The 12354-nt window shown below is 38.7% G+C and overlaps 1 protein-coding gene across 1 annotated transcript in view; it reads right to left on the bottom strand.

Moving 5' to 3' along the window:
* Dlc1 (DLC1 Rho GTPase activating protein) overlaps positions 1 to 12354 on the bottom strand; it is a 360174-nt gene that overhangs the window by 249657 nt on the left and 98163 nt on the right. Inside the window, exon 4 of the mRNA XM_048456595.3 lies at positions 8313 to 8450. Within this exon, the coding sequence (XP_048312552.3) occupies positions 8313 to 8450 (138 nt within the window). The remainder of the gene's footprint in view (positions 1 to 8312; positions 8451 to 12354) is intronic.

Here is a 12354-nt window from a genome sequence, read left to right as displayed (position 1 = left end):
AGCAGTACCTCTGCCATGAGGCTGGAAAGCTAAGGAATGGGCTGGATGTATCCGTCAAAGCCACGACTTTAATTCTCTTCTTAAAGACTCATGTAATCAGAAAAAGAGAGATATACAGTAAAGATAGATTCAAAGATGAAGAAAACCTCTAAATGGTTTGCAGTGTTAAACATATATGCAGGATAAATGTTAAAGTTATTAAAGTAAAAAAAGAAAGAAAGAAAGTAGTTGGGTGTGGTGGTACACACCTTTAATCCCAACACTTGGGAGGCAGAGGTACATTGACCTCTGTGACTTCAAGGTGTGGTAGCACACACCTTTAATCCCAATGCCTGGGAGGCAGAGACAGACAGATCTCTGAGTTCAAGGTGTGGTAGCACACACCTTTAATCCTAGCACTGGGGAGGCAGAGACAGGTGGATCTCTGTGAGTTCAAGGACAGCCTGGTCTACAGAGTTATTCCAGGACAAAGATATACAGAGAACCTGTCTCAAAAAGTAAAAATAAAAATAAAAGAAATAGAGGTTAAAACAAAGATGGAAAATATACAGAGAATCTTGATATTGTATGCTATTATGCTCTCTTTGAATTGTTTGAATGCTGAGGAAGGAGCAACAGCTGCTAAAAGATATTTGCTTATAAATGCTGCTAAATTAATCCAAGAGAGATATTTTGAAAATACCTTGGCTTCAAAATTGAAGTCAAAAGGTATGCTACTTTCAAGAAGAGAATTTGCTTTTGTTTCCACAGGAAATGAGAGGCTGTGGATTCATTCTGAGCTAAGAGAAATCAGATTTGATCAAGGAAGACCACCTGAGAAATCCCCAGTAGGAACAAATGACCCAGATGTCTGAGTTCTACATCCAGAACGGATTCAAGATGCTGCCTGAGATGATCAGGTCTCACAGGATACTCCAGTCAGGACTTCATTATAACTCTAAATTTTCTTTAGGTCCCCATAAGATTATCAGCGCCCCCACCCAGCAGGAAGTAGCCTGAAATACTATGCCCACATTCCCAACAAATGGACTATGGGTATTTTCCTTTGTTTAAAAAAAAGAGAAAGAAATGGTGTGGGAGAATTATCTGTATTCTGTCAATCATGTATTTTAATAAAACGCTGATTGACCAGACAGGAAGTATAGGTGGGTCAACCAGACAGGAAGTAGAGGCAGGGCAATGAGAACAGGAATATTCTGGGAAGCAGGAAGCTTCCTCCACCATTTCTGCCCAGATCACCGAAGAAGCAATATGTGAACTGCCCAGCTAGAAAAGGTACTGAGCCATGTGGCTAACATAGATAAGGATAATTAATATATGTTATAAGAGCTAATAAGTAGCCAGAGCTAAGGGCCAATCAGTTTATAATCTTATGGAGTCCTGTGTGTGATTTTCTTTGGGGCTTGCCGGCTATGGGATAATGGGTGGGACAGATACCCAACAAACAGGCCCCTTCATGTTACAGGTATGTGATAGACCTTGCCACCAGCTACAGTCCAGGAGGGCCTCTGTGGAAACTTGGTCTACTTGGCATTGAATATCCATGTGGAATTGCTGGTTATAAATATCACATATAGCTTTCACTGTCTTGAAGCAGTGAGCACAGAGGCTGCCAAAGGCCAAGGGTAGAATCATTTATCAGCCTGTTAGCATCACAGTAGAAAACATGGGAAGACACTGCACACGTGATTAGGACTTTGGGACAATTAGGTCAGTGAGGGAGACAGACAGAACTGTCTTACTCTTCTGTTACTTACATCCTTACTGTTAGTGAGGATGGCTTACTGGTCTTTATTTTTGCTCAGAGTTATGAGTTATGCTCCTGGTTGCTGTGATGTGGCAGTCTGGTGACTTGCCATTCCATGGTGCCCAGAAATAACTGCAAATTGTTATTTATTTTGGATAAAATTATGAACTGGATATAAGAACTCACACTGGCACACAGGGCACCAACATTTTTCACTGTTATGGTAACATCTAGAGTACAATTTATTTGATCACATCTCTTGGTGTAGGAAATCCTTCTGTATATGTGTTGCTTTTATTGGTTAATGAATAAAGTTGTTTCAGTCCATGGCATAGCAGAATAGTGCTAGGCAGGAAAACTAAACTGAATGCTGGGAGAAAGAAGGCAGAGTCAATGGGAAGTTATGTAGCTGCTGGAGGAGACAGACGCTGGAATTTTGCCTGGTAAGCTACAGCCACGTGGTGATACACAGATTAATAGAAATGGGTTAATTTAAGATATAAGAGCTAGCTAGAAAGACACTTTAGCTATTGGCCAAACAGTATCACAAATAATATAACTTCTGTGTGTTTATTCCGGGTCTGAGCAGGTGGGGAAAAAACAAGCAGCCTCTGCCAATAATCTCTGGTTATAGATGCAACTCTGTAGTACTGTTCCTGGTAAATGAGATGTGTGAAGATTGTTTCCTGACCTAATGAAATATGCACACTTCACACTGCTCCCCTTTTCTTGACCTGTCTTTTAGTTTGGAGGGTTTTTTCCCTGTCACCTTATGCCAAGACCAATGCCAACAAAGCAGGAAAGGAAGAAAGATGCTTTTGTTAACCCACAACATCCATCAATGGTGTAATTTGGAGTTTGGTATTAACCAGGACGTGAAGGCACAAGTTTGACACCATCTTGGCAAACTGAAACTCCAAGATCAAAAGTGAAAAGATGTGTGAGGAGGCACTGGTGGAGGCCATGAACACACTCCATGCCAGCTTGTCCTGTGTCACTTGGAAACCCACCGGAAACCGATGGCATTTCTTACAGCTCACACACAGTGGGAGAATTCTTGAATCGATTTTAAATATAAAAGTAGGTAACTGAAAAAAGTGCTTCTCAAAGCCCTACATTAGTAAGTGGCATATTTAATTATTATTTACAAATCCAAAATATGTGAGTGGAATCCACGATGGTTTTAAATTGTAGAATTTAAATTGTAAGCAATTTCTCATAATGATCAATGACTGATTTCATGTTTAGGAACATTTTTTAGCCCTCCGTTGGAATAGTTTCTCTTTCAACAAAGCTGCAAATTCTGTTCTGTTTTTTCTTTTCATAAACAATAATGATTTTCATGGACTAAGGCAAGTATTTTTTTTAAAAATTCCACATGCTTTACATTATTGCATAACTATGTCAGAACAGAATTGCCACATTAAAAAACCCCAACATCAAAGGCATTTTAATAATGGCATTTTTGGTTGAAATTGTAAACTGTACCAATTCAAATTTCTTGATGTTTGATATGTCTAAATAACTTTTCTTTAAAACGATGAATGTCAGGTGATTCAGCAGGAAAAGACTCTTCATCAAGCCCAGTGACCTGAGCTTGATCCTCAGAACCCATATGGTGGAAGGAGGGAACTCGCTCCTGAAAGATGCTCTTTGACCTTCCATGCTCACCTGGGCACACATAGCACACACACTGAGTACACATACCTGCACACACAATTTTGTGTGTCACTTCTTTCAGTATACAATTTTCTTAGTGTATGAAAACTAATACTGTGTGACATTATGAAATGCTATCAGAACCTTTTTCTGGAGGAGTTTAGTAAAAGGGGTACTTGCCGCTGTCATGTGTAGAGATGTATTTGGGATTAAATAGTGGATGCTTCTACATGAAATTACCAGTCTTGTTAAAAAGTCTACATGATAATAGTTAACATAAGACATGTCATGTTGTATAACCAAATATAGATTAAACTAAAATAGATTGGGGTTTAAGATTAAAATTTTTGCTGTGGAACTTGCTTTTCTCTTGTGTGCATGCCATTTTAACCTCCTGTTCTTTGATCTGTGCACTATAGAAAGCAGGAATGTCTATTCCTTGACTGTTCTGAGGCAATGAATTAGAGTAGCAATTTGTGGTTATATGAAAATGGCTAAAATATAATTTGGAGAACAACATAGCATGGACCATATCTTTTTAAGTGAATAAAAAGAAAATAAGATTATTCTAGTCAGTTAATTAATGTATGTGGGTGTGTATGTTCAAAATGTGTGTACACATTTGTGTGTGTGAATGTGGCCATGGCTCCAATGCCGAGGTCAGAGGACAACCTTGGTGTGGGTCTTCCCCTTCCAGCTTGTTTGAGATGAGATAGGGTCTTCTTATTGTTTATTTGCTGTATACATCAGGTTGGCTGGCCTATAGCTTCTAGAAATTCTCCAGTCTTCACCTCCATTCTCTTTGTATAAGTTTTGTTATTATAGATGCCCTCTCTATGTGTTAGAATTTTATGTGGGCTCTAGAAATTTTAACACAGGGTTTTATACTTGTAGGGCAATCACTTTTAGCCACAGAGCCATCTTCCCTGCCACTTTTTTGTTTGTTTGTTTGTTTGTTTATGAGACAGTCTCTCTATGTAGCCCAGGTTCTTTTGAACTCACCCTTTTCCTGCCTCAGTCTCTTAAGTGCTGGGATTATTGGCACACATCCCCTTGCCTGTATTAAGATAGTGTTTTTAGCTGGGCAGTCGTGATGGACGCCTTTAATCCCAGCACTTGGGAAGCAGAGGCAGGTGGATCTCCATGAGTTCGAGGTCAGCCTGGCCTACAAGAGCTAGTTCCAGGACAGCTAGGGCTGTTACACAGAGAAACCCTGTCTCAAAAAAAACCAACCAAACAAACAAACAAAAACAAACAAACAAGAAAAACCCCAAACAAAAAGATAGTGTCTTTAAATGTCTCTAATTTTAATAAAATACATTTTAATTAAAAGTGGGTTGATGAAATGAACCAATGGTGTCAAAAGAAGAAAGGTATGGTTTTTTTTTTTAAAAAGTGTCTAACATGCTGGAGCGATAGTTCAGAGATTAAGAACATTATTGTTCTTGCCGAGGACCTGAATTTGATTCCCAGCAGCCACATCAAATGGTTTACAACCGTCTTTGAATACAATTTCAGAGAATCCAACACCCTGTGGCTTTACACCCACCACATATAAATAAAACAATCCTTAAAAAAGTGTCTAACATCCATAGCCATCAACGAGATGCAAATTCAAACCACCTTGAATCCCATGTCTCCTAATTCAGAAGAGCTATCAACAGGAACATTTGGCTAGTATGTGGGAACAAAGGAGGGCTGATTCTACAGTGTTGGGATGCACACTAGTGCAGTCATTCTGGAGATCAACATGGAGTGTTCTCAAACATTTAAAACTAAAGTTACCAGATGATTCAACTGTACCACTCCTGGGCATCCTCCCAAACTCCCAGTTTCCTGCAGAGATACACATATTATACTCGTGTTATTGCTGCACATTTCATAATAGCAAAGAAGAGGAGACAGCCTAGTTGGCCATCAACAGATGAAGGGATAATAAAATTGCGGTCCATTTACACGACGGATTTCCCTAAGTTTTAAAGAAAAATGAAAATTTCAGGAAATTGGGATAGATATAAGAAGGATTCTATTAAGCAAAGCCACCCAAATTCAGAGAAAACAAAAGCATAAAACCAAGCTTGTTCTCTATGATATGAAGATCCTAACTTGTGGTATGGATGGCCATATATGTGATTATATGCATATATGTGTGTGAAAATACATGCGAGTAAAGCTTTCAAACTAGACAGGAGACCAAGGAAAGGTTAAAAGTGGTGTTGAGAGAGCAGGGTGGGAAGCAGAAAGAGACCAAAAGGACCTGTGTGACATGAGATGGGGGAATGATACAAGGGCTGGGAAGGGATACAGGCAGAAAAATCAACCACAATGAATTTGTTTGAAAAATGCCACAATAAAACTTAATACTTTGCAAGTGAACGACAGAAACCAAACTAACAAAAGATCAATTAATGAAAAAAGAGTAAGAAACAAACAAACCCCAACTAACCAATGAAGCAGAATTAGATATATTACACATATTCTCCGCCCCTCCTTTACCTCCAAACATGAACAAACTTTAGAGAGAACTACATTGACAAGTGAATGTCAGACTGGGAAGGTTGTTATCTTATTCTATCATGACAGCAGTGGGAAAAGGAATAGGGTAAATGAACTGGCCTCTCATTGACCTCAGAGTGAACAGCTGTGCTCTGGGATCATGACAGGCAATTTTCCCTCTGCTAAAAGCTCAAATTGTGCAACCTGTCTTCTGACGTCCATTTGTGTGCATATGCACACACCCACACAAACAGACAAATAAAGGTAATTTAAAAATCGAAAGAAAAAACCTAAAAGATCTCCATAGTGAAAATTTAAAAACAATGGAAAAGTTATGAGCTTACATATAAGAAAACAGACTCATCTTATGCTCATCAACTCAAAATATTGCTAAAATATTCATCTGGGTTCCAGTTGGTATAACTATTTGGGAAGGATCAGGAGGTGTGGCCTTGTTGAAAAAGGTGTGTCACTAGGGGTAGGCTTTGAAGCTTCAAAACCCAAGTCATTCACAGTTAGCTCTCCCTGCCTTACGGTTGTTGTCTCAACATGTAGGATCTCAGACAAATGTCGATTATGGCGATTTGATCATGGCACACTATATACATACATCAAATTACTATATTATGCCTCACAAATAAGCACACTTGTCAAAAAAAAGTCTTAGAGAAAATGTAAAATGAATTTATAAATGGCTGCAAGCACCACTTGCTTTTAATCATATAATTTTCAGACAAATGGAGGACTATGTGACAGGAAAATATACAATCCAGACCCCAATTTCAACCTGTCTCAGAATTTGTCTTGACCTGGGTGGTAGTCACATGGGCATCCAACTTTGCAAGACTCTAGGTTTCTACAGCTAAAAAAACCCATTAACCCCCAATCCTAGTACATTTTTTTTCCTGTAAATGCTGAACTTCTATCAAAACATAAGGCAAATACATCTCTCCAAACTGAACCATCAGAACCTACAGATTCAAACATTTTCATGTAACATCTTTACATTAAATTATACATGAAGGACTTAAGTCACTGAAGACACAAGGACAGCATGACAGAGCTCTACGGTATGTTAAAGAATCTCTATAAAATGGTAAGTCAAGAGTGCTTATCATTAAGTAAAAGAACAACTTTCTTTTAGAGTCTACCTATTAGCAATGCTACTATTGACAGTCTTTTTACTGTATCCTAAACTGGCATTCTACATGTCTTTTATTCCCTGCACATATAGCACTCTCACAACACTGAAGCATTTTTTTTTTTTGCATTTTACTGTTTAAGTACCTACCCCCTTTGATAAAATAGAAACCATTTAAAGATGTGGGTAATATATTATTCCTCTGAGCCTTTTTCTTCCCAATTTAGCGTAGTACATGGTATGTAGTAGATATTCAGTAGGTGTTTATCATCAAATAATCCAGACACAAATGATAACAGGCAACTTAACTCCTACCTATGTAAATACTAAGGATAGGCTCATCTACTCTGCCAACAGTGTGTTTTGAGTCTCTTTAAATCCCAGTAAATCTACCACATCTTAAGTTCAGAGTATTCTTTTGGTCCCATTTTAGAACTGCTTTTATTTTAAAGACAGGAAAACAAACAGTCCAAACTCACTTTTCTGTGTTAAGCTAACATGGGGATTAAAAAAATAATACGGCTCTGTGATTTTCACCCAACTAGGAGAGGCTATTTTGGAACTGTGTGGACTTTAGATATTTGAAGCAGTAATTACTTCCCCCATAAATGTTACCTTTTAGAGTCAAATGCTATTTTCCTATTGCACTTCACTTTTTCCTTAAAGGAAAACATGTTTTATTCAGAGTTGACTGTGCTGTGTTCCTGTGTGCGGAAAGTCTCCTTTCCATTTGTCTAGATGGCTTTGCAAGGTCCGCCAATCAAGGCAGCTAGGAGAATAATTTACACCCCATTAAATATTAGGCTTTACATGTTCTACATCATTGAATATTCACAAAATATGAGTATTTATACATCTATACTTCTGCATGTTATCATATCATCTCAGACAACATTTTATTCATCCATCTATTCACTCATCCATCCATCAACAAAGTCTAGAAATTTTCTAATGAGTATGTGGTGTGATCAGGATAACAACATGGGAGAACTCACCTCCACATTTTATATTCTTGGCTATTTAAAGTTCTGCAACAGAATTCATGGAACATATTTTGCATAATTATGGATTCAGGGCTTAGTTTAGTGAATTACTTATGTAACTATTTTAAAAAAATAAACAGGATACTTTTTTTAGAGTAATGTTATACCAAGATGAATCAGATAAGAGTCCAATAGTCTTTACACACTGAACAGCGTGCAATCCATGCTTACCTCACGTTCAATAACACTGACTGTAGGTGTGGGATTTTTTCTTTTTACAACTTACCATTGCCTTGGGTTTGGTTCCAGAAGTGCTCTCTGGAGCGGACCATGAATCGGTGGAGTCAGTGTTAGAAGACAGAGTGACCTGCGCCTGATTTACCGAGATACTATCTGTCCCGCTTTCAGATCCGGATTCCAGATCCTGTTAAAGAACAAATGCATGGCCATAAGAAAAGGCACAGAGTTGCCCCCTACATGCTCATTTCCTCCCACCAGCAGTCCTCCCCCCATGTGACTTCCAGTAACTCACTGCATCCCAGAGGTAAAAAGATTAGGTGCCTTCCAGACTTCCTTGCAGGGTCTTGTGAATGCCACATGAAAACATCTTCCCAGTCTTTGCTCACCATGTAAGCAGTGCTTTCCACTATGAAATTACAAACTGTCTATAGTATTGAAACTCATTTTCTGCAGATGGAATGTAGTAGGAGGCAGTTAACATGTACATGAGTGTGCAAAGTGACACCGCTTTATTTACGCCGTGTGTCTGTGTGTCCATCTGTCCGCACATGGCTGGGTGAAGTACAAAATTTAACCAAATATCTTGTGCTTTGAAATGACTTCAGATCAGACTATTTTGTGACTTTCCATAGAAGACAAAAGCCATGTTTTCTTCTAAATAAAATATGGCTTCCTTTAATTTCAAGTTGAATTAATATGAAATGGATACCAGCAATAAACAGGTAGCTTATAGACATTAAATACATAGCCACGAGGAATAAGTCATTCAATTTACCTTTTCTAAATAGCAGGGGTTTTGTGCATTTATTTTGCCCATCCATGACATAATGATGCAGTTGAGAGGGTAATCTTTTATCTTTCTAATCACACAATAGTAAGTATGAGGTGAAATATTTTTTTTTCAATTTATCAGCCTTGGGTTGTTACTTTGCACAGACCACACTTTACAGCTATAACTGTTCCATTTTGCCCTTCCTATGTGGAAGGTATTATTATCATCCCTGGAGACAAAATGACACCCAGACTCAAGGCAGATCTCTGGATTAAATTCACTTTCCATGGTAGAGCTGATATTAAATCTCAGGCCCTGACCTCAAAACTCAACCTTGTAAAGTATCTGCTGTGTTGTTTGCTGAGGACCTGAAACACCACTAAAGAAGCAATTTCATAGGTCCACAAATAGAAAGTTTAGTAGAAATACTTCTTTCTGTACTCACTGTGATAAATCACAGACAGGCTCTTTCAAGATCTCACACTCATTCCTTCCCTACTCAACCATCTTAAGAAAAGAACAAGACCCAAATTATCACTATCCTGCCCACTTTTGCTTTTGTAATTCATCTGATGCCCTGTAGAATAATCAGGCCCTCCAGTATCATCGGTCCCTCATGCTTTCACCATGTCAGGTAGATGGAATACACAGTGCAGAAGAGTTATCACTGTGATCTGTTATCCAGACTGGCATGTGCCATGGAACATGCCCACATACCATTCAACTGCAGCACAAAATAGTGGGAATTTGTGATTCATCCTTTACATAGATGTTCATATCACAAAATAAGATTTCACTGGTGGTATTCATTAAGAAGAAGGAAAAAGAGAAGGAGAAGGAGGAGGAGGAGGAGAAGGAGAAGGAGAAGAAGAAGAAGAAGAAGGAGGAGGAGGAGGAGGAGGAGGAGGAGGAGGAGGAGGAGGAGGAGGAGGAAGCAGGAGATTCCTAAGGAGAATATTCAAAGTGATTCAACAGGAAAAATTAAATCAAGAATCTTGATAGAAGATATAAAGGGCAAAACTAGGAAGAGAGGGTATCAATGCCCATAAAATGTAATTGATCAGGAGGAAATGGGAGAAGCTGCAGAGAACAAAGGAGCAGTGAAAGTCAACGCGGGAAGCAAGCTCAGATGGTAAGAATGACGCAATGACTCCTAGGATGTCAGATCTGGGGCAGGGTGCACAGAATTAGTTGATAAGAAGTTAAGAATCAATTCAAGGAACACAAACTAGGTAAAAAGAATATGAAAATTTGGGCCAGAAAAGGGTTGAAACAGGGAGATGGTTGACAAAAGAGAAAGTTTTTGTTTTTATGTCTGAAATGAAAAAGAGCAATGTCCTCTCTCTCCCTTTCTCCTCTTTATATGCTGATATACTGTCTACAGTGTACTGCATAGAGTCTTAATCACTGGGGGCACTTAGAATATTTGGAAGACTGAAAAACACGGAAGGATATCGTCCAAACTCCATCAAAAGGCCAGTACTGGCCTTAGCCTATGTATTTCTATTTATTTATTTATTTATCTATCTATCTATTTATTTATTTATTTACTATGTATACAATATGCTGTCTGTGTGTATGTCTGCAGGTCAGAAGAGGGCACCAGACCTCATTATAGATGGTTGTGAGACACCATATGGTTGCTGGGAATTGAACTTTGGAAGAGCAGGCAATGCTCTTAACCACTGAGCCATCTCTCCAGCCCCCCAGCCTATGTATTTCTTAAGATTCTCAATAGTGTGGCTAAAGTGTCCTAAAAAGATTATCAATATCAACTTGGTTCCACATGCACGTGAACAATAATTAGTGGTTCAAACTCAGAATATCTTGCAGCTGAAAAGAAAGTCCTTGGGAATGTTTACAATGTGGCAGAATGAGAGTTGACTTTTTGGAAAGACGTGGAAGTGACTCTCATGGCTGTGTGACTCTTGGCAAACTTCTCACATCCCAACTGACAAATCTCTCATCTTTCCTGAGGCTCACAAGGGTCATCATCAGGACCAAGAGAACAAATGAAGCAACCCTTGCGAAGCTTAGTGTGCACCGACTACTGCTGCTTTCTCTTCTAGCCCCACCCGATCTCTCATCGACCACTCATTCTAAGAGATTCTTATCCTTAGTTAGGCCATAATAGACTGGCACACAGTGGGCTGCTCAGCCACAGTCAAGATTTGGAGCCACAAGACACAAAATCAGATTTGGGGATTTGGAGAATCTACTGAGGCATAGCCAGTTTGTTAGGTTTTCTCTAGGCAGCTTCTTCCAAATTTTTACACCTTCCATTTTTATGTTTGACTTCACATAAAAGTTGTTCTTCATCACCCCAGTCTCTATCTCTATCTAGAGTCTTTATTATATAGATAACTCATTCTTGGAATTTTCTAAGTGTTTTTAAATAGAGTGGGCGTGTTAGTGGAGGAGTCACTGCCTCACTGTGAGCCCTGTTCTTCCTGCAAAAGTTAAATAAGCGGCAGAGTGGGAGCGTGGGGCTAAGGTAGTCTCTCCCATGTCTCTTAGTAGGTTAGTGCTCCTTGGTAGATGACCAAGATCATAATCATGACACCATAATCCTTTCATTCCATGGCATAAATATCAAAAAGAATGGAAAGTGCAGGTGAGATAGGATTAACTTTAACTTCAAATACTAAAGAGCAGAAAGGAAAACCAAGGGTGACCCAGACAACTGTAAAGATTGAAAAGTAGTTTTGATACTCAGGGATGTGTACTATGTAAGTCTTGTTTATTGTCTAATTTGAGTGTTGAAGGAAACAGAAGAGACTCAACAATGGTCAAGCATATTCTGGGCTAGATTCATGCACTTCTTCTTATGTATGTTTTTTTCTTCTGTCCTCCTAACCAGGTGTTAGTAAACCAGTTCATCTTTGTGTGTTCCTCTCTCTCGGGCATGAGCCTACCACTGAGAAATTAGACAGTTTTCTTATGGTCTTAGGTAGTCAGTTATAAATCTGGGATCCAAATGGACCTCCAGTCGCTAACATTTGCAATGCTTCTGCTAACCTATTATGCTTTATTTCAACTGATGATAAACTGAGATCTTAGAAACAGATGTTATGTTTATAGTGGCAACAATTATGGTAATAATTATGATTAGAGTCCATGAGATAGTTTATGAAATACTAAAGTCCAATTTACGACTTATGTAGAAGTGCAAATCATTGATATAGACAAATGACTCAATCATCATGTATATAAACTCACGTGTTTGGTTTATCTTTACTGCATAAGCCCCAGAGGGCAGGGGGTAGCTTACTTTTTGAAATGAAGTTAAAAAAACATGGTGTTTTGTAGAACTCTC

Source organism: Myodes glareolus, chromosome 23 (genome assembly GCF_982192425.1).
Source record: "Myodes glareolus chromosome 23, mMyoGla1.1, whole genome shotgun sequence".
Classification (NCBI taxonomy): Eukaryota; Metazoa; Chordata; class Mammalia; order Rodentia; family Cricetidae; genus Myodes; species Myodes glareolus.
Note: the sequence above shows the minus strand (reverse complement) of the source record. Positions and strands in the feature narration are given on the sequence as shown.